This window comes from Dasypus novemcinctus, chromosome 10, assembly GCF_030445035.2.
Source record: "Dasypus novemcinctus isolate mDasNov1 chromosome 10, mDasNov1.1.hap2, whole genome shotgun sequence".
Taxonomy (NCBI): Eukaryota; Metazoa; Chordata; class Mammalia; order Cingulata; family Dasypodidae; genus Dasypus; species Dasypus novemcinctus.
Genome location: NC_080682.1, coordinates 59,008,718 through 59,036,421, shown reverse-complemented (window position 1 = coordinate 59,036,421; position 27,704 = coordinate 59,008,718). Strand labels below are relative to the sequence as shown.

At 40.8% G+C, this 27,704-nt stretch overlaps 1 protein-coding gene across 1 annotated transcript in view; it reads left to right on the top strand.

Annotated features, from left to right (window-relative positions):
- The first annotated feature begins 1,783 nt into the window (after positions 1–1,783).
- PRRG4 (proline rich and Gla domain 4) overlaps positions 1,784–27,704 on the top strand; it is a 32,438-nt gene continuing 6,517 nt past the window's right edge. The window contains exons 1-7 of the mRNA XM_058306323.2: positions 1,784–1,908; positions 6,686–6,753; positions 8,025–8,763; positions 8,870–8,994; positions 14,833–14,996; positions 17,215–17,263; positions 18,615–18,747. Coding sequence (XP_058162306.2) covers positions 1,784–1,908; positions 6,686–6,753; positions 8,025–8,763; positions 8,870–8,994; positions 14,833–14,996; positions 17,215–17,263; positions 18,615–18,747 — 1,403 coding nt within the window. The remainder of the gene's footprint in view (positions 1,909–6,685; positions 6,754–8,024; positions 8,764–8,869; positions 8,995–14,832; positions 14,997–17,214; positions 17,264–18,614; positions 18,748–27,704) is intronic.

The following is a 27,704-nucleotide window of genomic DNA, read 5'->3' as shown; positions in this document are numbered from 1 at the left end:
TGAAGCTTTTCTTGAGATAAAGTAACTATAGCCTATGCAGTTACGGATAGTTTGGGAAGTTTGAAAAAGCATTTTTTAAACTGAAATATTTAAATGGTTAATTCTAGGAAGACCTTATTAAATAGAAACTGAATTGGTTTTGATAACAAAAAGTAACTGCATAACAGGGAAACCTGTCAAAGGCCACCTCACTCTGCATATTAAAGTGGTGATTGGGGTAAGATGATCTTGATTCCACTGGAAATCTTAGATTTTCATAAAATAATGTAGAAAGTAGTTTTTCTTGTGCTGCTAAAGTAAAATATCTGTTAATTAACATAATTATGGTAAAGGTATAGAAGTAAAAAGTGAAGTACTAAAAAATAATTGAGCCCATTTAATATGTTATAAACTGCATTGGAAGTTTTTAGAAAGTGTATAAAAATTTATAGACTTCAGTATTGTCAAACACCTTTGTGCATTCAAACCAGGCCTCCAGTACCCTGCATAGTGCCTCTTCATTTGAGTTATTGGCTAGGTTGGTCCCTATGACACCTAAAATAATAAAAGTATCTACCACATTTCTGAACATGGCTCCTGTGGATGGAAATTATGTTGCATTTCAGACTCCTGCAGCAGCTAGTGATGCTACAATATGGCAAGATTTACAATTGCCTCCAAACTGGCTCTGTTTCAGAGTGCCAAAGGGTGCTATGCACCAGGCTGGTGAACCACTGGAGCCTCTCTCTAGGGCCAATGATGCTGCAGCTTGTTGGCGGTGTGAAGGATGTACCACGTGGAGCAATAACTACTGGAGTAATGTGGGTGTATTAGTCAACCAAAGGGGTGCTGATGCAAAATACCAGAAATTGGTTGGTTTTTATAAAGGGTATTTATTTGGGGTAGGAGCTTACAGATACTAGGCCATAAAGCATAATTTACTTCCCTTATCAAAGTCTATTTCCATGTGTTGGAGCAAGATGGCTGCCAATGCCTGTGGGGGTTCAGGCTTTCTGGGTTCCTCCCTTCCTCAGGCTTCTTTTTCCTGGACTCAGCATTCCTCTCTTTCTGGGACTTGCTTTGGTTTCTCCTGTGAGCTTACTTCCCAGGGCTCCAGGTTAAGGCTTCAGCATCAAACTCCAACATCAAAACTCCAACATCAAAAACCCTCCAACTCTGTCCTTTGCCATGCCTTTTATCTGTGAGTCCCCGCCCACCAAGGTGGGGGCCCAATGCACTAGTTATAAAAGAGGTTTACTTGATTATGTAATCAAGTACACCTCTGAATCCAATATAATCTAATATGCCCAGAGGAAAAGACCAGTTTACAAATATAATCCAGTATTTCTTTTTGGAATTCATCAATAATATCAAACTGCTACAGTAAGTAAACCTTAAACAAGTAGAATTGGCATTATGGCCTCCTCCCATGGAGAGACAACATGTATGGTATTGCAAACCTGGAGCTTAAGTCTATTAACTGCAGCTCAAAGAGGGACTTGTGCATTGATGAGTACATTGATTAGTATTAAGTGCTGTACCTATACACATGATGAATGAGATAATATCTCCTATTCTACATCATATGCAGAGGGATACTGAACATGTTAAGACTTGTGGTAAACAATTCATTTTCCAAGTAATTAATGAATGTGCCTATAAGATAAAAGAATGGCTTCCTTAAGTATTGCCTTTATTTTGCTTGCCATATGCTTATCTTGTTGATGCCTACAATTATCTTGATGAGTGTATGTCTAGGACAGTGCCTCTCTTCATACCTCTCCTAGCTGACCTAGGCATAACCATGACTGTGGGAACTGGAGGTGGCACATTTTCCAGACAACATTTGAAACTTACAAGACCAAGCCCACCAGTTTTGGAAGAATGTAGCCTCTGGAATCACCTGGCCTTTCTCATTCCCATGGTCCAGTATGTCATGGCTAGTATATTAGTCAGCCAAAGGGGTGCTGATGCAATATACCAGAAATTGGTAGGTTTTTATAAAGGGTATTTATTTGGAGTAGGAGCTTACAGATACCAGGCCATAAAGCATAAGTTACTTCCCTCACCAAAGTCTATTTTCACATGTTGGAGCAAGATGGCTGCTGATGTCTGCCAGGGTTCAGGCTTCCTGGGTTCCTCTGGGCTCAGTTCCACTGTTTTCTCCACAAGGTCAGCCTAGACTATCAAGGGAACAGCTCTGTCTCTTTTCTGGGGCTCCAGCTTAAGACTTTAGCATCAAATTCCAACATCAAAACTCCAACATTAAGATTAAGAACCCTCGGGAAGTGGACTTGGTCCAGTGGTTAGGGCGTCCGTCTACCACATGGGAGGTTCGCGGTTCAAACCCCGGGCCTCCTTGACCCGTGCGGAACTGGCCCATGCGCAGTGCTGATGTGCGCAAGGAGTGCCTGCCACACAGGTGTGTCCCCACGCTGAGGAGCCTCACGCACAAGGAGTGTGCCCCGTAAGGAGAGCCGCCCAGCGTGAAAAAAAGTGCAGCCTGCCCAGGAATGGCACCGCACACACAGAGAACTGACACAACAAGATGATGCAACAAAAAGAAACACAGGGGGACGGACTTGGCCCAGTGGTTAGGGCATCTGTCTACCACATGGGAGGTCCGCAGTTCAAACCCCGGGCCTTCTTGACCCGTGTGGAGCTGGCCCATGAGCAGTGCTGATGCACGCAAGGAGTGCCATGCCACGCAGGCTTGTCCCCGCGTAGGGGACCCCACGTGCAAGGACTGCACCCCATAAGGAGAGCCACCCAGTGAGAAAAGAAGTGCAGCCTGCCCAGGAATGGGGCCGCACACACCAAGAGGTGACACAACAAGATGACACAACAAAGAGAAACATAGATTCCCGTGCCGCTGACAACAGAAGCAGACAAAGAAGACGCAGCAAATAGACACAGAGAACAGACAAGCGGGGTGGGGGGGAGGGAAGGGGAGAGAAATAAATAAATTTTTAAAATCTTAAAAAAAAAAAAAAAAAGAAACACAGATTCCCTGCCGCTGACAACAACAGAAGCAGACAAAGAACACACAGCAAATAGACACAGAGAACAGACAACTGGGGCGGGGTGGAGAAGGGGAGAGAAATAAATAAATCTTTAAAAAAAAAAAAAAGATTAAGAACCCTCAACTCTGTCCTTTGCCATGCCTTTTACCTGCCATGCCCTAATGACGTGGCCCAATCAGAGCCCCAATCATAACTCAATCACGCCCGGGTACAGACCAGATCACAAATATAATCCAATATCTATTTTTGGAATTCATAACCATATCAAACAGCTACCGCTAGCCTCCTTTTTGGGGCCACATAACACCATTTTCTTTATTCTTTTAGTAAAACCATGATCTTCAAAATTCTAAGTTAATTTCTTCTGCACCTTCCAGTACAAGGTACTGTCATGCAGGGATTTCATCCACTTCTAACCACAGTGCTGGACCCACCTTACCTCAACTTCAAGAGAATTGCCAGAGAGTTTCACATCTCATCAGGCAGGGCACTTCTGCCCCTAACCAGCAGGAAGCAGCAACTGCAGAATGACCATCACCCTTCAGCTCCCTCTTAAGAATAAGTGTGTGAACTCTCTGAGGGGTGACTGGATGCAGGTTAGTACAGGAAATAGGGAAGGCAGCTGGTCAGAATAAAGCCAACCAAATACCCTAGTCACAAGGTCCAGTTTGAAAGTCCCAGACTCAAAAGAAGTCCTGGATAACTCCAAATAGAAATGTCACCCCATTGGTTCTCTGAAAGCTAACAGGTAAAGGTAGAAAAGCAGGACAGCAAATAGCTGGGGCCCTATGTATGTCTATGTGGACTCTCTTTGTGCCTAAACCAGTTTTTGAGGTCACCATAGAAAACTCAGAGAATTTTGAAGGGGAAAATGTATGGTAGTGGAAGCCTCCTCATAGGACTCCCCTACCTGGTCCTTTGTTTTCTACTAATGGAAATGTTGCTTGTATACTGTTGACCAGCATGATCTGCCCCTTATTGTTCCTCATAAACATCCTTCTTTTCGCCCAAATTGCCCTAGCCAATATCTTTCTACAGTGGGCTTTGGCAGTAACCTATGCCAACAATAGAACACAATGTTGGGTTTGCACAGACTTACCCTCCTTGGGTGCGACTGACCTTCCTTGGACCATAGTTCCTGAAAATTGGATGGTGTGTTACCCCTTGCTGCCATGGCAGAATACGACCCATCAACAAATTTGGAATAAGACCCTCTCATCATTCAAGACCAAGATTTGGCTGTCATTTTTCAATGAGACTTGTAATTATATTTTTTCCCTTGTAAGGGAACAGGTGAATAAGCCCAGGCCTTTATTAGAACATGCCTTATATGGTTTAGGATGGTTTATAGCTGAGTCTGTCACCCTAAATCGCATCGCTCCTGTCTGCATGAAACAACGAGAGAGAATCCATGATGTGGGATGGTTCCCCCTGAGTTGTGTAATTTCACTATCAAGGCTAGGTATAGAGTAAAGCGTCCCCCCTGGTGCTTCTACCAATTGGTGATTTTTGTGCCAGGCGGAACTGTAATCATCACTGAAAAACACATCACAGCTTTAGCTGTTGTCTTTTATACTATGGCTGTGGAATATGGATGCAATGGTTGTCCTCTGGTCAATGTAGGCTGCTACATGGGGGTGGACTGTGGAGACCCAGGCTCCCTCCACCAAGTCTTCAACACAGTAGCCGCCTGCATGATCTAGACATAAGTTAAAGGTTAACAACCCTCCCCAGAGGGGAGAGAATGCATGGATGGTATCATAAACTATAATCTTCCCAAAGCAGTAAACGTCCTTGGTAAACATCCTTGTAATGGGCATAGTAAAAACGTCACCTGACCCCATGTGCACTGTCATGGGGCCCTAGTAGGAACTCTGTTCTCATACCCTGTGGAATATCCTTATTACTCCCTAATACCACCTCTCATTTCTCTGTTTCTTTGCAAAGTGCTAACTTCAACACACACCATCCACTATCAAAGAGTCTCTCCTGTCTAGATGTAAGTCCCAATAAAGTTTATGCCTGACTAAATGCCAGGAGTGTTCTTTGATCTCAAAGCCCTACCAACTAGTGCCCTTCAGGAGTTGAGTTATAACAGGAACTGATGCCAAATAAACTTGTGTATGTTTACCTGATTACCTGAACATGAATTTACAAAAGAGAGCAAATCAAACAAACCGAAAAAACAAAAACAACTGTGGCAATCAGAGAGGAAGATTATGATGATGAAATGAGGCTGATGAATGAAGAAGTATACTTGTAAAAAAAGCCAAGATCTGAGCACAGAGTTAGTCTGGTGATAAGCTTTGACACACGTTGCTGTCACAGGCCTCTGGGGTAGCTCAAAACCACATTGATTCAAATTGTTAAGTACATGGGTAAAGACTAAAAGGATTTTTTTAAGTAACAGATGCAGTATTACTACAGCATGACATGAAACCAGATGACCTCTCACACTGTTTTTGATATTAATTAATTGTTAAGAACCATTGTTCTTAAATGAGAGAATTAAATATGAGCTTTAGTCAAAAGTTTCCTTAGAGGAAATATTTAAAATAAAATCTTTAATCTCTTTCCCTATTTGTTGAATCTGAAAATACCTATAAATGGGTGTATAATCAACCTTACACAGTAGGAGTCTTTCCATTTTCCACCTGCTGACTTTTCTGGGCTAAATTAAATCAACAACAATTGATGTTGAAATGTCAAGTGTAAATGCCACAGAAACATCAAGTTCAATAAAGTTGCATTCCCTGTTCCAAGTCATCTAATGACACAGATATCAGGTTATCTTTAAAAATGCAGATGTGACCTTACAGAACTTCATGGCTACAACCTTAACATTTCTTGTCACAGTCTTTGAGTCAATCCTCATGCCCACACAGTAAATCGAGTTTCCATTTCATTCTTGAATTCACACAGGTAGGTGGGTGGGTATGTGCTCAAACTCGGTCACATTATCACATTAATCTAAGTCCATTAATCTCAATGCTCTGATTTCTAAAATTTGTTTTGAAGTTAAATAACTCTTTACCTGTTGCCCTTTATTGCTTGGTAATAACTCAAAAAAGCATTGGAAAGAGTCAAGAGAAGGGCTACTACTCAGCCAGTGATTATTCAAGGCCCTTTACTTCATGCTTCAGTATCCCTCTTTGTAAATTCAGAAGCATAATATCTGGCCCACAGATATGCTAGAAGAATAAGAGGAATACTATCTTGGAGAGAACTTCAAATGCTTTGGAAGGAAGGCATAATAATATTGTGATTTTAAAAAGCAAATGGTACAAAATAAGAAAATTAGTATATCCAGTAAACAAGAAATCAGCCATTTTGGACACTGTTATTCCCAGCTGTTCTCTTTTCTCTCTTTACCATCTAACCCCAGAATATCTTGCAGTTCCACAGTATTTGACATTTGTGGGCATCTGCCAAATGCCCGCAGTAATATTCTTTAGAATCTAATATTACAGGGACATATGTAATTTGATTCACATTTCTGCCTCTGCCTCTCCTCTCCAAAGTCTGTACACTCTGATAATTTTTGTGAGCACAAAGCTTCATTTATTTTGGTCCAAATATCCAAATACGTGGGTGGATACATTCCACTGGGGAATGTCATCAAAATTCATATCTGCTGATTTCCAGAGCATTAGGCAGCTGACCATTTGCCTCTCCCAACATAGTGTGAAGCACTATGCTTCTGCCCTGCTAGAATGGGTTGAGTACATACAACTAGAAGGTACTCTGCCAGGTACCGGGGAAGATGTAAAGATAAATCAGTTCTTGTCCTCAACAAGAACTTTACTGGCCAGCCTGTCCATTCGTCTTATCCAGATTAGGTTTTCCTCCAGAATAGAAACTGTGACATTTACCTCTGCATCCCCAGGCTCCATGCTGTACGTTAACTAAATGAATGAATAAATAAAAGAATGAGTGTTCTGGTGAAGATGTGTCCTGTCTTCTAGAATATCAACCACAAGAAATCATCTCTAGCCTCTTCACAATTTGATCCCAATTGCTTAAATAAGGAGAGACGAGTAACCATCATGAAGACAATTTAGAGCACAGGGTGAGCAGATGGGAAGCAGAGGAAGAGATTTCGGAGAAGGGAAAAGAAAAGGCCCTGACCAGAAGGAATCAGTGAAAATGAAATGTCCGCAGAAAACTTAGGAAGAGTTCAGTCGACTCTAAACACTCAGAATAAAATGGTCAAAAGCCTTTGTGGGAAGAAAAACGGACTTTGGTGAATTAAAGATGAGGAAGTGAAAAAAGTTTCCTCTGGCCAAAGCATGGAACCTTAAAAATGTTCCAAAAAAAGTTTTTAAACATGTTATTTGGGCAAGGAAGAACAGGAACATCACTGGCATGGACCCACTGTATATCTACTGCCTTCATTACCTGAAGCAGCAGTTCTCAAACTCCTTAATTTTAGGACCTCTTCCTTCTTTAAAATTATTGAGGTCTCCAAAGAGCTTTTCCTAATGTGTTTTATATCTGTTGATCTTTATCATATTAGATATTAAAACTGAGAAATGCTGAAAATATTATTTCAAACCACAACTAGGTGCATTTCTTGTGTTTCTGTAATACACAAGCTCAAGGAAAACGTCAGGATTTCAAGATAACTATCTATTGGAGGATAGTGAGATAACAGCTATCCCAGCAGGTATAACCAAAGATAGCTAGTAAAGCACAGAGAACAAACTGATTAATCTGTATGAAATGAACACGTTGCTGCTTTAAACGTACTACCCCAGAAAATATAGAAAATGCAAGAATTCACACATAGGTATTCTACTAGTTAGACATAATCAAATGTCAAATAGCCTCGGGAAATCCCCACCATGCACTCATGACCAGAATGAGAGTTTAAAAGGCAAAACATTTCTTAATATTATAATGGAAATAATTTTGAGCTCGGAGATCCCCTGAAAGGATCATGTTAGAGGTTCGCACACCTGGCGGACTTTGAGAACCAATGAAATCGATTAATATTAAGGTCACTTTCCATTCACGCTCTAGAAACCAGTGACCAACCGGCCGTCCCCGCCGCCGAGCCCGGGCCAGAAGTGGCGGCGGGACCGAACCCGGCGCGGCGGCGAGAGCGACGCGCGGCGCGCACAGCCGCGGCCCCCCGGCCCCCCGGCCTCGGCGCCGCAGGTAGGCCGGCCCCCGGGAGGCGGAGCGCGCGGGCGGGCGCGGCCGGGGGCGCCCAAGCAGCCGCCTCCTCGCTCTGCTCCGGCTCCGCTCGCCGGCCTCCGAGACCGAGACAGGAACTCCTGCGCGCGCGTCACCCGGCTGGCCTGGCAGCCTCTCCGCGGACCCCCGAGCGCTTCCTGGGCCCGAGCGCCGGAGCCACCCGCGCGCTGCTGAGCCAGGCCCCGAGAGTCGCCGAGATTGTGGGCGTGGCGCCAGAGACCGCGGGCCTGGCGGCGCCAGGGACCCCCCAGAGACCGAGCTCCGGCCCGGGGGCCCCTGGAGCATGTGTCCCGGGCTGCCAGGGCGAGGCCGGGCGGCAGGGCCCTGGCGGGGTGACTCGGCAGCGGCCTCCTCGGCGCTGCTCCCGGAGGATCGAGTCGGATTCGAACGCGAAGCGGGGCGGCGCCCGCGGCGACAGGTGCCCGCTCCGCCTGCGGCCGAGTCCCGGCGCGCGGCCCCTGTCCCCAGGCACCCTTGGGCGCCGCCTTCCGGGTGCAGGTCGGGACTCGGCGGCCGAAACCGCGCGCGGGGCGCAGTCGCGCAGTGGCTTTCGGCACAACAGGTCGGTGACTCAGTTCCCACAGAAACTCAAAGTGCTGAGCCAGGGGCTTTTTTTTTTTTTTTTTTTTTTAACGTGCTTTGTTTGTTTGTTTTGTTTTTTGTGTTAGTTTGTTTGACAGTTGCCAGGCTGTGTTTACTGTTCTGGTTCTACTCAGCCAGCTGCCGGCAGTTGTCTTCGCGTTTCCTCATTGCACAAGAACTTCAAGGGATTCTGGGCACGCGGGAGAAGAAGGTAAGCATGACTTCAGTTTCAAAGAAAAGCCTCCTGGAAACCCGAGCCGCGCTCTCTAGATCGTAGGCGAGAAAGTGTAGTATTTGAAACTCCATGACCCCATCAATCTTAGAAGCACTAAAATAGCCTTCAGTTGAATTTGTGGTTTGCTTGGTAATGTTGTGGCTTTGGTTTTGTTTGTTTGTTTTTTCTGTTTCTATACTACAAATGATACAAGTGTATTTCTGTTCATTTTCTTTGATAAAGATGTACTTAGGACCTGTTTTGTGGTTAACCGAAGGGGAAACTTGTTTCAAAATCAGTGAGTGCCGTTTTTCTAATGAGGTTATGTTGTAATTCTAACGAGCATAAGTACCTTGTTCTTCCTGAAAAGATGGTAGGGCAGTCTGGGATCTAGTCTGGGCTTGCTCGGAGACCTTAGGCACCTTCCTTAACCCTTTGGGGCTTGAATTTCTTCAGCTGTAAAATGATAGGAGTGGGGGTCCTTTTTGGCTTTAAAATGTCTAAACTCTTATCTGAATAAAGACAGATGGATGACTGAAGAGTAGGATGGGACTTGCTAGCCTAGAATTCAACTCCTTGTGTATTCTGGGTCACTAACAGACTGGTTCCAGCATCTTGAACCTGAGGCCCACATTTAAAAACCCTAACCTAGCAAAACCAGAAAGAAAAGCAAAATGGCTTTTGATTCTCAGCATCTCCCTCTCTGTGTAATCATTGTACGTTCCCAGTGCCAGCATTTTGGATCTACTTCTCCATATATCCTGGCCCTTATCTCTCCTCATCAAATCCTACTCTCAGCTCCTTTTCCTGTGGGGAGGATCTGTTACACTAATACTCTGGCTGACTTATTAATGATTAACACGGCTTGGTGGGTTAAACCTCCCAGGTGTGTTTGTGTGTGTGTACTTTGGAAGAGTCCTTCTTAGTGCCTCCCAAGTTGCAAATGCTTGTCTCCAAAATAATTATGAATGTATTCATTCATACGTATGATACCAGTCATAAAAGACACTCTAAAGAACATCACAATCTACAGAAAGAATTTAGAAACCGTGTTTGAGTGGGAATGGGCTGGAAAATATAAACAAGGGATCCTACATATTTGAAAAGCCAGCTTGTTCCTTTAGCAGCCACTTTCTGAACATGTCATGTGCCAGGCCCTATGCTAGGTGCTGGACTGTAGAAAGGAAAGATGGAAACCCTGTCCTGGATGACCTCTTCATTTAGTGGGGGAGGCAGTGTGTAAACAGGCAATTTGCATGAGGTCTATCACAGAAGTAGGAACAGAGAGGTATTAGAGCAGAGGAATAAGGAGTAGTAATTCTGCTTCAGGAGAGTTGTACAGCACAGAAGCTAATGCTTTCCACTTGCAAATGGTATATAATAAACGGAGATATGAAAGGTAACTGGGAAAAGAAGGGACCCTCAGCTAAATTTTGGTCTGGCCAGTGGATGAAGTTGAAATGATTTTAAAGAAGCCCATTTAGAAAGCATGAAGAGACAGGCAAGAGGAAGAGTATGGAATATATGGGTTGGTGGATTTGAAAGAGTATATAAACAGCCTTTTAGGATAGCCAAAAACGGGAGACAGTAGAGATGGGAAGAGAATCTAAGGAGGCAGATACAAAAGTACAAAAGCCCAGTAGAAGCTAAGGATGCTCGAGGGACAGGGAAGTTTGCTTTTTTTCAACCAGAAGCAAATTTAGAATTACTTAGAACCCAAATGACAAAGGATAATATTTTTCCTGAGATCATAAAGGAAGCAGGGAAAAGTTTGATCTACATTGCAGGTTAAGTCTAAGGTCAACCCATTGATTTTCCCTTCAAGTTGAAAGTAGCTTTGAGTCCGGTAGGGTTGGGCGTTAGATATTTTTATGACTCAGATAACCTATTTGAACAGAAAACTGTCCATGAAAAATTTGTTACTACTTTTTTTTCCAAAGATTTCTTTTTATTTATTTCTCTCCCCTTCCCCTCCACCCACCCCCCAGTTGTCTGTTCTCTGTGTCCATTCGCTGTGTGTTCTTCTGTGTCCACTTGTATCCTTGAAAGCAGCACCTGGAATCTGTGTCTCTTTTTTGTTGTTGTTGCATCATCTTGCTGCGTCAGCTCTCCGTGTGTGTGGCGCCACTCCTAGGCAGGCTGGACGTTCTTTTGCACTGGGTGGCTCTACTTACGGGGTGCACTCCTTGCATGTGGGGCTCCCCTACACGGGGGACACCACTGTATGGCACGGCACTTCTTGCACGCATCAGCACTGCACATGGGCCAACTCCACATGGGTCAGGAGGCCCTGGGTTTGAACTGTGGACCTCCCATGTGGTAGGCAGATGCTCTATCTGTTGAGCCAAGTCTGTTTCCCTATTACTGCTTTTTAAGCCAATAAAATATAAGATACTGGCTATATCTGAGAAGTAGCAAATCAGAGGCAGATTTCTAGTTCTGCATTCTGTAATTAGATTTTATGCAGCAAGTGTAGCTAAGTTAGGTAGATTGTGGGTCGTTCCATCACTAGTTTATTACTTTAAACCTATGCCAAACTGAGTAGTATGAGACTGTACCTATGAAATGCCTCTACAGGCAGAATTTAGGTCCAAGTGCTCCCTCCCACTCTAGTAAAGTTCATTCATTTATTCAGTAATTTTTGAGCACCTGTCATATGCCACGTACCAACATCTCTGCTTTTGCACTATAATGAGGAGAACACAGGAGTAACAAATAAGTAAAACATATAGATCAGGAGTTTTTAACAAGGTATCCATGAGCTTGAATTGAAATTCAAAAAAAAATATTCTTGTAGGGATGTGTGGGTGTGGGTGTGATAGAGTTATGAACTAATACACAGTATAGTGTGGACTTAGTAAGGGGTCCGTGGTTTTCACTTAACTGGCAAAGGGGTCCATGGAATAAGAAAGGTTAAGAAACCCTGCTCTAGATGGCCATGAGTGCTGTGGAGAAAAGCAGAACATGGAAGGGAGCACCAGAAGTAGGTAGGGAGAGTTGCACTCTAGAAGGTCCTACTGAGAAGGCAACATAGAACAAAATCCTGACGGAGATGAGACAGAGAACTGGAAGAAGAGAGTTCTGGTCAGAGGAAACAGCAAGTGAAAGGCAGGAGAAAAGCAAACAAGTTGAAGCCAGTCAGTGTAGCTGCAGCAGAGTGCGTGAGGGAAAGTGGCAGGAACTGAGGTCAGAGGGGTAAGGGGATGGGGACCAGGTTGTGTAGGCCCATGTGGGCCATTGTTAAGGACTTTGGCTTTTACTCCAAGGGAGATGGGATTGCTGTTAGAAGGCCTTCAAAAGTAGGAACCGTCTGACCTACCTTTTTATGTTTTGAAAATACATTAATTTTTAATTCTTTATATTCATTTATTTTATTTTATTTTTTTACTGTCTTTTTTTTTAAGATACATAGATCACACATTAAAAAATATGAAAGGTTCCCATATACCCCACTTCCCATACCCCCCTGACCTACCTTTTTAAAAGATTGTTCTGGGGAGTGGATGTAGCTCAAGGGGTTGAGCGCCTTATTACCACATGGGAGGTCCCAGTTTCAGTCCCCAGTACCTCCTAAAAACAAACAAACAAAAAACAAGAAGCCAACAAATGAAAGAATCAACTGAGATGAGCCAGTGTGGCTCAGTGGTTGAGTGGCGGCTTCCCACATAGGAGATCCTGGGTTCAATCCCTGCCTCTGGTAGCTCAAAAAAAAAGATTGCTCTGACTGCAATATTAAAAACAGTTTGAATATATGGAAGCAAGAAAAGCACTTAAAAGATCCTTCAGGAATCTCAATGAGGGACGATGGAGGCTTGGACCAGGATAATGATGGTGGAGGTGATCAGACATGGTTCGATTTCTGCTATATTTTGAAAGTAGAACCACCAGTACCTTCAAGGGGCCTGGTGTGCTTTACTGAATGGAGTGGAGGGAGGGTAGGAGGTATACCACTGGACAAGAATAGAGTGATCCTCTTTCACCATTTCACCTCTTGAAGCATAAAACATAAAATCTTCAAGAAGAAAAGAGATGAAAGAGAACAGAAATAATTCATCACACTAGCCCCTTTATAAGCCTTTTAGAATATTTCTTAAAACAACTATCATTAATTATCCCATTCTAGTTTTCCTCTTGGCTTGAATAGGCTTATATATGGTATTAATAACATAGATATTGATACTCCAGAACTAAGCTGGCCAGTAGAAATATAACATAGGCCACATATATTATTTTGAATTTTCTAGTAGCCACATTTAAAAGTAGAAAGAAGTAGATGAAATTAATTTATTAGTGTATTTTATTTAACCCAATATATCAAAAATTAGTTCATTTCAACATGTAGTCAATATAAGACATTATTGAGATCTTTCACATTTTTTCCATAATAAGTGTTGAAACGCAGGGTGTATTTTACAGTACATTTTATATGCAGCACTTTTTTTTAAAATTATTTTATTTCTCTCCCCTTCCCCCCCCCCACCCCCCCCAGTTATCTGCTCTCCCTGTGTGTGGCGCCATCTTGGGCAGGCTGCACTTTCTTTCGCGCTGGGCGGCTCTCCTTATGGGGCGCACTCCTTGCTCATGGGGCTCCCCTACGTGGGGGGACACCCCTGCATGGCACGGCACTCCTTGCACACATCAGCACTGCGCATGGGCCAGCTCCACACGGGTCAAGGAGGCCCGGGGTTTGAACCGTGGACCTCCCATGTGGTAGGCAGATGCCCTATCCATTGGGCCAAGTCCACTTTCCTGTAATACATTTTTTTAATAAAAGCAGTGGGGAAGGAGTGAGTGTAACTCAGTGGTTGAGTGCCTGCTTCCCATGTACGAAGTCTTGGGTTCAATCCTTGGTACCTCCTAAAAAAAAAAAAAAGCAGTGGGAAGTACCAACACTTTTAAATTCTTTTAAGCTTTGGTTGTAGTTCTCAGAGAGCTGAATTCCAGTCTTGGTAATGAGATCTGGAGCAAAATCACTTAAGCTTTGTGTGGAACCAAAACAAATTTCAAGTTTGTAGGTTATTTTTAAAATATTGCATTGGTGGCATGTTTTGGTTTTGTGTCAACCTGTGCTTCATCTTGTGTTTACCATTTACCTTCCCTGCAAATGAAGAGGGAATTTTGTAAGGCATTGCAGACGCGCATGAATGGGAAAAAGAGAACTACATCTTTGGGAAGGGAGGCATGTTTTTTTAACTAGTCTTATAATTTTATTAACTTAGGAGTTTAGATTTTATAAATTTTAACATAAACTTGAGTATAGAAACTTTTAACATTTCTGTATTTATTTATAATTTTGGAACTTAATGCAATTTTAGTCATCATTTAGCTAAATTACCATATTTTACAAATGAGAAAATGGCATCCCAGAAAGACTAATGACTTATCCCAGGATATGCAGTTGATAGATAAGTCAAAACAAAATGGAAAATCCCTGTCTTGCAACTCTTAGTCCAATATTCTTTTCTTTATGCCACACTGATTGTTCCCAGTCAGGATAAGAGGGAACCTACCCTTTAGAAAAAAGAATAGTCTAACCTGTCATTTATTGGAAAAATAATTGTCTGGAGGGAAAAGTGATATTTAAATAATGTTTGTTTATGCCAGTATTTTTAGATAGATTAATCAACTAAAGTATGTACTGGAATTATGCTAATTTTTTATTTCATATTTAGCAGAAATTATTTTTACTGAAGTTTTGTTGGATTTTAAAACTGTATGTAAAGGTTATATATAGTTTAGCCACAACAAGAGAACTGTTCACTTTTTCCACAGTTGAGACAGGAATTTCTGTTTTATTTTTTATCATTATCTGAAATATTTTTATTTCTTTATTAGTCTTTACATCAAAGGAAGATGCAAACTTTTTCATACACCGACGTCTTCTGTTTAATAGATTTGATATGGAACTCTTCACTCCTGGTGACGTAGAAAGAGAATGCTATGAAGAACTTTGTAATTTTGAGGAAGCTAGAGAGATTTTTGGGGATGAAGATAAAACGGTAATTTGGTTGATTATGTTAATTAGCTAGAAATTTATTAAACTGTACTTATGTGGCACTTCCAGTTATTAGAGATTTTATGCTTTAAACAAAATCATGGTTGTGTACCTTTTATTTCTTTCTACAGCCTTAATAAGCTCATAAACCTGTTTAGACCTTGTTTGATATTTAACTGGGTTTATAGTTATTAGCAAATTATTGACTATGTTGTGATTTTTTTGTGTTTATTATATTCAAAAACAAAAATGGAGCACAATGAATTAAACTTCAAAATCTTATTTTAGACCTTTGACTTAGGCAGATAGGATTCAATTGTTCAAGACACAGAGCAATTTCTATCTCCATAAAGATTCTCTAAGATAGAAGCAACCTTACTTTTTTTTGATTGCCCATATTTATACCTCAAGCATTTATTGACAATTTGCTATGTGCCAGGCACTTTGCTAGGCACTGAGGATACAAATAAGTAGCCCCTGGCTTCCAGGAGTTTATGGTTTGGTGTATCTGTGTAATTTAAGGTAGAAGTTCTACCTTAAAATAAAATAAAATTCTATCAGTTAATCTTGATAAGATTTAAAAAAACACCACCAGTCAGTACCATCTCTTTTATAATCTCACCTATTCTTAAAGATGTTAAAAATGGCACAAAGTTTTTATTTTTGTAGACTAAAATAACACCAGTTCCTTTTTCCCTTCCTCAAGAGTCCCATTTTACTCTTTTGTCAATAAGAGCCTTTCCAGATATCCTTCTTCAAATGCAGGTGGTAATGAAACCTAGTTCTTTATTTTCCCATATATGTGCCCAGCCTCCCATTCCCTATGAGTATTTGCCACTTCTATTAGAGAGGGAAAAACAAAGTATATACTTTGCAGTTGTGCCTGTTGGGATTTTATCCTGTTTTTCACAAACCCATTTTCTAATTTTTTCTCAGTTCCTTAAAATCAGCTTTTATTCTCTTAAGTAACACAGAACCTAGAACTGTCTCAAGATTGTCTTTCCAAATCAATAAATACATTTCAATAATATCTCCTGGCAAACTGAAGGCCTATGTAATATAGAAAAGTTTGTACTTCTTTTCATTGGAGAAATGTATGATAATGAGCCCACAGCCTCAGCTTCCACAGTTAGTATTTTCACTCTTTTTTTTTTGAAGATTTATTTTTATTTATTTCTCTCCTCTTCCCCCCTCCCCCACCCCAGTTGTCTGTTTTCTGTGTCCATTTGCTGTGTATTCTTCTTTTTGTCCAATTCTGTTGTTGTCAGTGGCACAGGAATCTGTTTCTTTTTGTTGCGTCATCTTGCTGCATCAGCTCTCCGTGTGTGCGGTGCCATTTCTGGGCAGGCTGCACTTTCTTTCACGCTGGGCAGCTCTCCTTATGGGGCACACTCCTTGCGCACATCAGCACTGCGCGTGGGCCAGCTCCACATGGGTCAAGGAGGCCCGGATTTGAACCACAGACCTCCCATGTGGTAGACAGACGCCCTATCCACTGGGCCAAGTCCGCTTCCCCTAACTCTCTCTTAACTGTAGCTTTGGATGCCAGAGTGGGGGTGCTAAGCAAGCAAAAGGAGAATAGCAGGGTATAGCAATAGTAATCCTCTGGCCAGTTCCAGAGACAGCAAAAACAGTGGTGGGTGGTAGTGCTTTTATTAGAGTGAGTCATGCCCTCCAGCTTGAATGGTCCTACCTGTATCACATGCCAAGAGTTTACTACCCTTTGTCTAGGTCATCAAGAGTAAATGAAACAGGGAAGCAGACTTGGTTCAATGGATAGAGCGTCAGCCTACCACATGGGAGGTCCACGGTTCAAACCCAGGGCCTCCTTGACCCATGTGGAGCTGGCCTACGCGCAGTGCTAATGTGCGCAAGGAGTGCCGTGCCACGCAGGGGTGTACCCCACATAGGGGAGCCCCATGCGCAAGGAGTGCTCCCTGTAAGGAGAGCCACCTGGCACAAAAGAAAGTCCAGCTTGCCCAGGAGTGGCACTGCACACACGGAGAGCTGACGCAGCAAGATGACGCAACAAAAAGAGACACAGATTCCTGGTGCCACTGATAGGAATAGAAGCAGGTACAAAAGACCACACAGAGAATGGACACAAAGAGCAGACAACTGGGGTGGGGAAGGGGGAGGGAGAGAAATACAAAACAAAAAAAGAGTAAATGAAGCAGTAATAAAGAAATTAAATAAACTTGGGAAATTGGTCTTTTTCATAGGTGACATTTTGGCAAGACTATTCGATAAAAGGACCAGCCACAAAATCAGGTAAGGCAAGAATTGACCAAGTTTAATATTTTTCTTGCCCTCTCGCTATTGTAATACACTTTAGCTTTATTGTTTGAGTTTGGTTGTTGCTCAACATACATACCTTGTAAATCCAAAGAAGACATTTTAATTATACACTGGGCTATCTAAGATGGAGAAAGCCATATTCAGCTATTTACACAGGGAAAATCAAGTTTGGTGAGATAGTAAGGAAGTGAGATAATAGGCTTAAAGTTGGTTTAAACAATTTGCTAAGTCAAGACTTGCACAGAATAAAAATAGGACTGCATTAGTTTCAAGTATTAAATTATTTTAACTTTTTTTTCCTTTTACCATTACACTTGAATGAAATACTTATGTTAGGTAAATTAGGATTGTTAGATGGAATTAAGTAACTTCCAGAGAGGGAAGATCCTTTATCTTATCTGTATTGATCATCTCTAGAAGCTTTTCAGTTGAAAGTATTTTGTTTGTTTCTCCAGCTATTTTCTTTCTTTTTTTTTTTAAGATTTATTTTTATTTTTTTTATTTCTCTCCCCTTCCCCACCCCACCCCACCCCACCCCACCCCACCCCACCCCACCCCAGTTGTCAGTTCTCTGTTTCCATTTTGCTTTTTGTCCGCTTCTGTTGCTGTCAGCAGCGCAGGAATCTGTTTCTTTTTTTCGTTGCGTCATCTTGTTGTGTCAGCTTTCCCTGTGCGCGGCGCCATTCCTGGGCAGGCAGAACTTTCTTTTGTGCTGGGCAGCTCTCCTTGCGGGGTGCACTCCTTGCGCATGGGACTCCCCTACGCGGGGACACCCCTGCATGGCAGGGCACTCCTTGCGCGCATCAGCGCTGCGCGTGGGCCAGTTCCACATGGGTCAAGGAGGCCCGGGGTTTGAACTGCGGACCTCCCATGTGGTAGACGGACACCCTAACCACTGGGCCAAGTCCGCTTCCCTTTCCAGCTATTCTTTCATTCCCCTTAGGAAGAACCCCAGCTAAAAGGGAAACTATTACTTTGCAACACTGGAGTTATTTAACAAATTTATCTTCATAGATAATACTAAAATGTAGTGTGTCCACTGGAGCAAAGGATACCCACTTAATGATAAATATTATCCATCTATTTAAAACAAATGAAATCTATTTAAAACAAGTGAAAGAATTAATAACCATAACAAGCGTTCTTAGGAAGTGTCATTTTAAAATTTTTAAGGTAATGTCTCTAGCACAAAGACTTTTTGAAGAACTAAGTATTAATAATTAGGTGCTTAATAATGTGCTTAGGTTCAATGTTTATTTTATGGAAGTCATAGGCAGTGCTTTTCAGTTATTTTATTAATTTTATGTTAATAATTTCTCTTAAGATGGTAACAGAGAGAAAATTGATGTTATGAGCCTACTGACTGGATTAATTGCTGCCGGAGTATTTTTGGTTATCTTTGGATTACTTGGTTACTATCTTTGTATCACTAAGTGTAATAGACAAGGATATCCAGGGTAAGTACCAAATAAAATGAAAATTTACTTCATTTTTATACATTCTGTATTGTTATTTTAAAATGGATCAAGCAAATGGTTGCCTATTTTTCTAAAAAATGAAAGTTTTTACTTTGGAATAATTTTGTATTTACAGGAGAGTAACAAAGGTAGAACAGAATTCCCATATTTCTTTCACCCAGTTTCCCCCATTGTTAATATCTTACATTACCAAGTACATTTGTCAGAACTAAGAAACCAACAGTAGTACATTACATTAACAAAAACTGCAGACTTTATTTAAATTTCACAACTTTTTCCGTTAGTGTCCTCTTTCTGTTCCTGAATCCAAATCAGGTACCACATTGCAATTAGTTGTCATGTCCTCCTGGTTTCTCTGGTCTGTGAAAATTTCTCAGTCCTTTGGTTGTCTAATTTGACATTTTCATAGACAAGTTAATAATGCTATTTCTAATGTCCTTCAAAAGAATGCAGGAACGCTTCACTTATGTTGGTTTGATTTTTCCATCTTTCATAAGCAGGAGGCAGATGCCAGTGTCCCCTCATTTCTTTCAGAGGCGAGAAGTTCTGTAGTTAATTCTGAGACACAGGAGTTAACACATCTAGACATGTAGCCACCCAAATAGAAAGAGTGTAACTGGCTTTTTAATTGAGCTATTTCTATTAAACTTTTACATTAAAATGAATCAAATAAAATGGTTACCATTTAAGGATAACACATTAATAAAGTACTTGAGACTCATAAAGGCCATAATTGTTTGCCTAATAGAACCTCAACACCCTATTCAAATAAAAGTGCCTATTATCTTCCCAGTAAGTATCCTGAGGTGTAGGTGTGGAAATTACCTTACTCAAAAAAAAAAAAACAAAAAACCAGGTGCTAAAGAGCCTTTTAAAAATTGATGTTTCTATATCCCTATTCACACTTTCCAATTCTGTAAACAAGCTTATGACAGTAACCAGGTATACTGTTTTATGATAATTTAGTCATTTAGTTTATTTTTCCTACAAAATGGGCAGTGTTTTTGTACTTTTCCAGTAGAAGAAAAAGTATTCTTTATCCTATATATTAGAAGACTTTGTCTTCTAAATTAAGAAGTTTCAATCTATATCAAGTAAAATTTAAGTTCTACAAAACAACTGGCCTGTAGACTTCAAAAAATTGTCAAAGTCATGAAAAACAAAGAAAGGCTGAGGAACCAATTCTTCCAAATTAAACTAGGCAAAAGAGACGTGATGGGGAAGCAGATGTTGGTCAAGCAACTGGGCTTCCGTCTACCATATTGGAGGTGTCCAGGGTTCGATTCCTGGGGCCTCCTGGTGAAGGCATGCTGCCCCATGTGGAAAGCTGGCCCTTGCAGAGTGCTGGCCTGCACAGAGAGCTGGCATATGTGGCAAGCTGATCCAAGCAGAAAGGTGGAGCCGCAAGACGACACAAGAAAAAGAGACACAGAGGAGAGATAACAAGAGACGCAGCAGACTGGGGAGGTGAGGTGGTGCAAGAGATTGAGCACCTCTCTCCCACTCCAGGAGGTCCCAGGATTGGTTCCCAATGCTGCCTAAAGAGAAGACAAGCAGACACAGAAGAATGCACAGCTAATGGACACAGCAGAAAATGGGGGGCGGGGAGGAGGTGTTAATCTTAAAAAAAAAAAAAGGCATGATAACTAAATGCAATGTGTGAAACTGAACTTAGATCCTGGACCAGAAAAAGAAGTTGCTGCAAGGGTACTTTTGGAAGAAATTTGAAAATAGACTGGATATTAGATAGTAGGATTGCATCAGTATTGAATTTCCTGAATTTTAAAACTGTTTCAATAGCATTTCAAAATTCTTAATTATATGATGGTTCTAAAATTCCATGTGGTGGTCACTATTTTTTTAAAAGGCTAATTAAACCAATATAGCATCAAAAATGTTTTAATTAGTTTAATTTTTTAGAGCTTTTGTCCATTTTTAGAAAGGATTAAATATCTATTCAACTCTAAATGCAATATAAAAGTAAATTTTAGATAACTAGAAAACTTTAATCATAACTTCAAATTAATTGGGGCAAGCCTGTTCTTAATTATTTCATATCAGATATAAATGAAAAATAGAATAATATGTAGAGGAAGAACACTGAACTGAAGATAAAGGTTCTTATGTTCTGAAGCAATTTCCTTGATTTCTGAGCTTTTCTTATCTGTAAGATTTTATGATTTTACAAAGAAATATGTTTTATTTTCTCCTTTGCAACATGCCTTTGTCAGTTAACAATGTATTATAGATATTATTCCTGCATTGCTTAAATGCATAAATCATGAGACTCACTCCAGACATTTTTACTGCAGCATTTCATTTGTATTTGCTAAAGAATTTTTAAAAATCCAAAATGTAGTAAATATGATTCCTTTCTAAAACACATTAGTCTTAGCCCACTATCTGTGTGGGGGAAGAGAACAAGGTATGTTACCCCATCCCAGAAGTAAATATAATATAGTGGTTGAGTTTGTGAACTCTGGAACCAGACTGCCTGGGTTTTATACTGGAATCAAAACCACTAAGTTCTGTTTGACTTTAAGCATGTTACTAAAATGCACTCCACCTCAGTTTCCCCATAAGTAAGTAGGGAATAATAATTGGAGCCACCTCATTACATAGTGCCAAGGGGGTGCCATTTTTATTACTACAGTGTAAATGGTACCCTCTAGCGTTGTGCAGTATGGTAGCCCTGATAATTATTTTTATATGTATCTCTAAAGGAACTGTGAGAGTAAATGATACAGTATACATAAGGTATTTAAACTAGTTCTTGATATATTGGAAATACTCAATGTTGGCTATCATTGTTATTAATTTGCAAACTAAGATGCTTCTAAAACCTTGCATAGAATTTTTATGTCTTCCAGTCCAGTGTTTGTGTTTCTTTAAAAATAACTTTGGATTGTTAATTGACTGCAGATTTTGCAGTACTCATATAGAATTAAAAATGAGAATATATTATATTTCCATAAGTTCTCTTCAAATTTGGTAGGTCTACAAAAATTTTGTTGGACCTATGTAATCTTACTCAGCCCATTTATAACTGTCTTCTACATTACCTGAAGTTGCTAACCATACATTCTACACACCTCCACCACCTTGTTTTTTAAGTACCTTCTGTATTTCACGTACTATAGAAAGTACATTATGATACATGAAGAATATATGGTGTGATTCCCTTTAATGGAGGTGTCTAGATAACAAAAAGTAACTTTAATATAAACCTGTAAAATATAGAACACTCTCCTTGTAAATGCCTGGGAATTTCAAACATGGAAGTCATTTATGTGGAATACACTTAGCCTCTTTTGAGGACCTGAGTTTTGTAAGGAAGTTACTGGGGAGAGTATTCCAAGCAGACAGAATCACAGGAACAAAACTGGGCACCATCAAAAATTATTAGCAAAATAGTCTTGACCAGGGATTTAAGAGCTCTAATGAGGAATAGTGAATGGGGAAATTGATGGATAATTTAAACTCCTTGAGAGTTTAAATTTCATTACCAGACAAGGGGAACTGCTTAAACAGAGGATTTAAAATGAAAAATGGTTTTGAGAAATATTTTTGAGAACAAGGTAATGTGCTAGATTCTAGGAGCACAGCCATGAGTAAAACAGACATAGAGCCTGCCCCCATGGAGCTTACACTCTGGTTTATTTGTCCTAGAGCAAGAACAATATGGAGGACAGACAAAAAACAGATACTAATGTGATGGACAAAACCCAGATATTAGTGCAGTAATTTAGATGTGAGGTCATGAGTCTGGACTTGTTTTGGTGTGGGTCTTTTTTCATCCCCCATCTTATTTATTGTGGTAAAATACACATAACATAAAATTTACCAGTGTAACCATTTTAAAGCATACAATTCAGTGGCATTAAGTCCATTCACAATGTTATGCTACCTTCACTACTCTCTCGTTCCACCAATGTTTCCATCATCTCAAACGGGAAAACCTACCTGTTAAGCAGTCACTCCTATTTCTCACAGCTCAGAGCCCCTTGCAACCACAAATCTGTTTTCTCACTACGGATTTCCCTATTCTAGGTATTTCATATAAATTGAATCACATAATATATGGCATTTTGAGTCTGGCTTCTTAGCATAGTGTTTTCAATATTCATCCATATTGCAGCATGTATCAGTATATGCTAAATAGTATTCATGTTTTTATTAAAAAAATTTTTTTGTTAGAGAACTTGTAGGTTTACAGAAAAATCCTGCAGAAAATACAGAATTCCCATTTACCCACCTATTATTACCACTTACATTAATGTGGTACCTTCAGTACAATTGATGAAGGACTATTATTATAATTTAACAGTCAACAATATTCCACAGTTTACATTAGGATTCTTTGTGTTGTAGAGTGTTATGGTGTTTGTTTGTTTGTTTGTTTGTTTTAGGAGGTACTGTGGATTGAATCCAGGACCTTGAACATGCAAAGCAGGCACTCAACCACTGAGCTACTGCCTATGGCAGTGTTGTCTTTTTAATTCTAGCAATATATATCTAAAATTTCCCCCTTTTATCTACATTCAAATATATAATTTAATGCTGTTAATTACATCCAAAATGTTTTGCTATCATCATTGCCGTAACTTTCCTATCACCCCAAACAAAAATTTTGTACCAATTTACATTAAATCCCCATTCTCTGCTCCCATCCAGATCCTTGGCAACCCTTATTTTCTGACTCTGTGAATTTGCTTATTCTAATTTTTTTCATATCTATAGACTCATAATATTTGTACTTTTATATCTGGTTTATTTCACTCAACACTTAACATGACGTCTTCCATGGTGGGTGGGGACTCACAGATAAAAGGCATGGCAAAGGACAGAGTTGAGGGGTTTTAATGGAGTTCTGATGTTGGAGTTTGATGCTGAGACCTAGGAAGAGAGGAACCCAGGAAGCCTGAACCCTCACAGACATCGGCAGCCATCTTGCTCCAACACATGAAAATAGACTTTGGTGAGGGCAGTAACTTATGCTTTATGGCCTGGTATCTGTAAGCTCCTACCCCAAATAAATACCCTTTTTAACAGCCAGCAGATTTCTGGTATTTTTGCATCAGCACCCCTTTGGCTGACTAATATATTCCCTTTTAAAATTTCCCTCCTCATTAAAATTCTCATATTGTTCATTCATTATTTTCCTCATATCCTTTAGTTCTTTCTCTGTGTTTTCCTTTATCTCTGTGAAGATATTGAGGAGTTTTTAAAAAAGTCTTTGTCCAATATGTCCAAAGTCTTGTCTTCTTTTCGATCATTCCTGGATTTTTATCTTGTTGCTTTAGATGGACCATCATTTCCTATTTCTTCATTTGACTTGTACTCTGTACTTGGACACTGTACATTTAGTATTTTAAAGTATTAACTCTGGGATTTAGCCCCTAAATGTCTATTTCTTAAGTTTGTATCCAGCTGATGATACGACAGAGATTTCCTTTAGTGCCAGGAGCTAACAAAAACAAACAAACATAAAAAGTACCTTTCACAGTCTTTGGAAATTGGCTCTGCATTGGCTGGTACTCTTCTTCAGAGTTTAGTCCTCCCATCAAGAATATCAGCTCAAGGCAAATGTAAAGTACAGGGTGTTCTCTCTCTTTTCTGAGGCTGGTATTGTCTGGGCTTGTATTTGCTCATGGCCTTAAGAATTCTCCATCTAAAGAATTTTGAATCCTCCCTCTTCTCCCTATAACATAGCCTTTCTCCCTCACTCTGTTGTATGACTTAAAGCAAGCAATTCTTTATCCCAGACCACTTTGACTTAATTGTTTCTTACTCTGCTTTAGCTGTCTACAAGCTGCTTGTGTCTACAGGCAGGTTCTAGTAGGACAAGCCCTAGTGTTCTGGGTTAACCCAATAGATTGACATGAACATACAGCCACCCCAGTATGTGCTTAGGATTTGCTCCGCTCCCTCTGAAACAGGCCACAGAGGCTGGCTCCACACCATGCCCACCAGGGGTATGGGGAGGAGCCAACAAGGATACCACAAACTTCTACCATTTTTTTTAACTAGGTACCCAGGATTGAATCTGGGACCTCATATATCCGAAAGAGGTGCTCATCCCCCTCCCCCCACTCCTCCCTCATCAGCAACCTCTTTCATCACTGTGGCACATTCATTGCATTTGGTGAATACATTTTGGAGTTCTGCTGCACCACATGGATAGTGGTTTACATTGTAGTTTACACTCTCCCCCAGTCCACCCAGTGGGCCATGGCAGGACCTACAGTGTGCAGCATCTGTTCCTGCATACCACCCAGGACAACTCCAAGTCCTGAAAATGCCCCCCCACATCATATCTTTTCTTCCCTCTCCCTACCCTTAGCAGCTACCATGGCCACTTTCTCCACATCAATACTACAATTTCTTCTATTACTAATCACAGTAGTTCCATAGTAGAATATCAGCAGGTCCACTCTAGTCCATACTCCATTCCTCCAGCCTGTGGACCCTGGGATGGTTGTGCCCACTCTACCTCTATATCAAGAAGGGGCTTAGATTCCACATGGATGATGGATGCAATTCTCCTGCTTGCAGTTGTAGGCACTCTTGGCTTCCTGGTGTGGTGATTGACATTCTTCACCTCCCTGTTAGCTGGCTGGGGTAAGTCCAATAAACCAGACAATAGGAGTTGCAAGTCTGCTGATGCTCAGGGCCTGGTTGTCACATTGACAGTCCAGAGATTCAGGTCTCCCGAGTATACGCCAACCCAGCACCAATCACAAGTTGCGTAAAAGTAACAGATGAGGCATGTGTAGAAAGGTCATATCTGAATCCAACTCCCTCACACTCAGGAACCCAAACTCCAAAGTAGGGCCAACTGACATGGCACTGAACTCCAGAGCCATCTGCCATGACCATCCTTGTACCCTTTTTAAAGCAGCCCAGTTACTGCAACCCTTTAACTGTTTTCTGGACTTTTGAGGAAAATGGCTCTCAGTTTTTGCTAGTTGTTCAAAGACTCTTGTCTTTTTTTTTTTTTTTTTTTTTTAAGGTTCAGAGGCCAGGAATTGAACCCCAGACCTAGTATGTGGGAAGTCAGTGCCTGACCACGAAGCCACATTGGCTCCCTTAGTTGTTTAAAGATTCTTGGGGAATAAGCATTCTAGCGTCTTATGCCGCCGTCTTTACTGACTACAGTATTCTTTTTTATAGGTGGATAATATTCAATTGAATGGGTAGAACACATATTGTTTATCCTTTCATCATTTGATGGACATTTGATCTTTTTGCTATTATAATTTGATTGTCTGTGAACATTCATGTATAAGTTTGTGTTTGAACCCCTGTTTTCAATTCTTTTGGGTATCGGACTTGTTTTTGAAAAAGAAAATCTACAGGACTTGATACCTGATTAGAAAGAATGAGGGGATGTTGGAAGAATGTGAATTGGACCTAAGCTTCCGTGTTGAAAGAACAGATATGCATATATGGAAACTGTGATGAAGAAAACTAATTTAGGATTTAACAAAATAAAATTGCATGTATTTTAGAGATAGTTCGAGTAAAGGTAAGTGTTTAAGGCTATAGATGTGGAATCAGGATTCATCTATTGGAGAATAAAAGCAGAAGCCATGAGAGTTGGCAAGTTCTCTAAGTGTGGTGAAAGGACAGAAGGCAAAGAAGGGCGCTTTAAAGGACGTCAGCAATAAAGGTACAGAAAGAAGAGGAGGAACCAGAAAAGAGAGCAGATGACAGAAGCAACATAAGTTTTAATTCTAGCTGTAAGCTGAAATTCCTGAAAAGCTCACTGAGGCGTTATGTGGCCTATGGAGGTGGATTAAGGAGTTTGTCAGAGACTGCTATAAATCCAGAAAAAATTTAAGAAGTGGGAGAAGATAAGGAAGAATTTATTTTTCTTAAGCCACTATCTTTTAAGCTGACAGAACTCTATTCCCTTTGTTTCTAAGACTGGATATGAGCAGGGTCTAGGTTTTTCTAAAACTTCTGACTAAAATTTTGTTCATTATGGCTTTCTCCATAAGCTGAGTGAATCCTGGAAATTCACAGGTATAATGATGACATATTTTCCACATGTTCATAATGGTTTTCCCAAAAAATTCAGATATGGCTTATGTTTAATAATTTCATTTAAAGTCTATGGTAGCACAGCCGTTATTTAGTGTCCTCGTGCCAGGTGTTTTCTTCCCCACTGTTTTTCTTCATTTTTCTCCTTTTCTATTCCACTAATATATTTTCCTACCTTATGTCTTTTTCTTCCCTGCATGAGGTCAGAAGCAGAATTTATTTATTTATTTTTTAAAGATTTATTTTATTTATTCCCCCCAGCCCATTCCCCCCATTGTCTGTTCTCTGTGTCCATTCGCTGTGTATTCTTCTTGGTCTGCTTGTATTCTTATTAGGTGGCTCTGGGAACTGACCCTGAGACCTTCCAGAGTGGGAAAGAGGCAGTTACTCTCTTGTGCCACTTCAACTCCCTGTTCTGCTACGTCTTCTTATTTTCTCTCCTCTGTATCTCTTGTTGCGTCTTCTTGCTGTGCCAGCTGTCTGCGTCAGGTGGCACTCCTGTCCAGGGTGGCATTCCCGTGCGGGCCAGCACTCCACGTGGGCCAGCTCGCCATGTGGGCCAGCTTGCCCTCACCAGGAGACCCTGGGCATCGAACCATCAACCCCCTGTAAGGCAGATGGGAGCCCAATTGGTTGAACCACATCTGTTTCCCCAGAAGCAGAATTTCAACACAGTGGGAGCAAAGTGGTACTATGATTATTCACGTCTTCAGTGCATGTTATAAAGTTTTTAAAAACTGGGATATTTCTTACTTTAAAAGTTTAAAACTTATTATACAATATAAGCTGAACATTAAAAAGATCATTTTCATGTCTCACTTTGATCTCCACAGCACCTCCAAGTTTTAGGGAGCAGCAATTCCCGTTTCAAACTAGGTTTACTAGACATT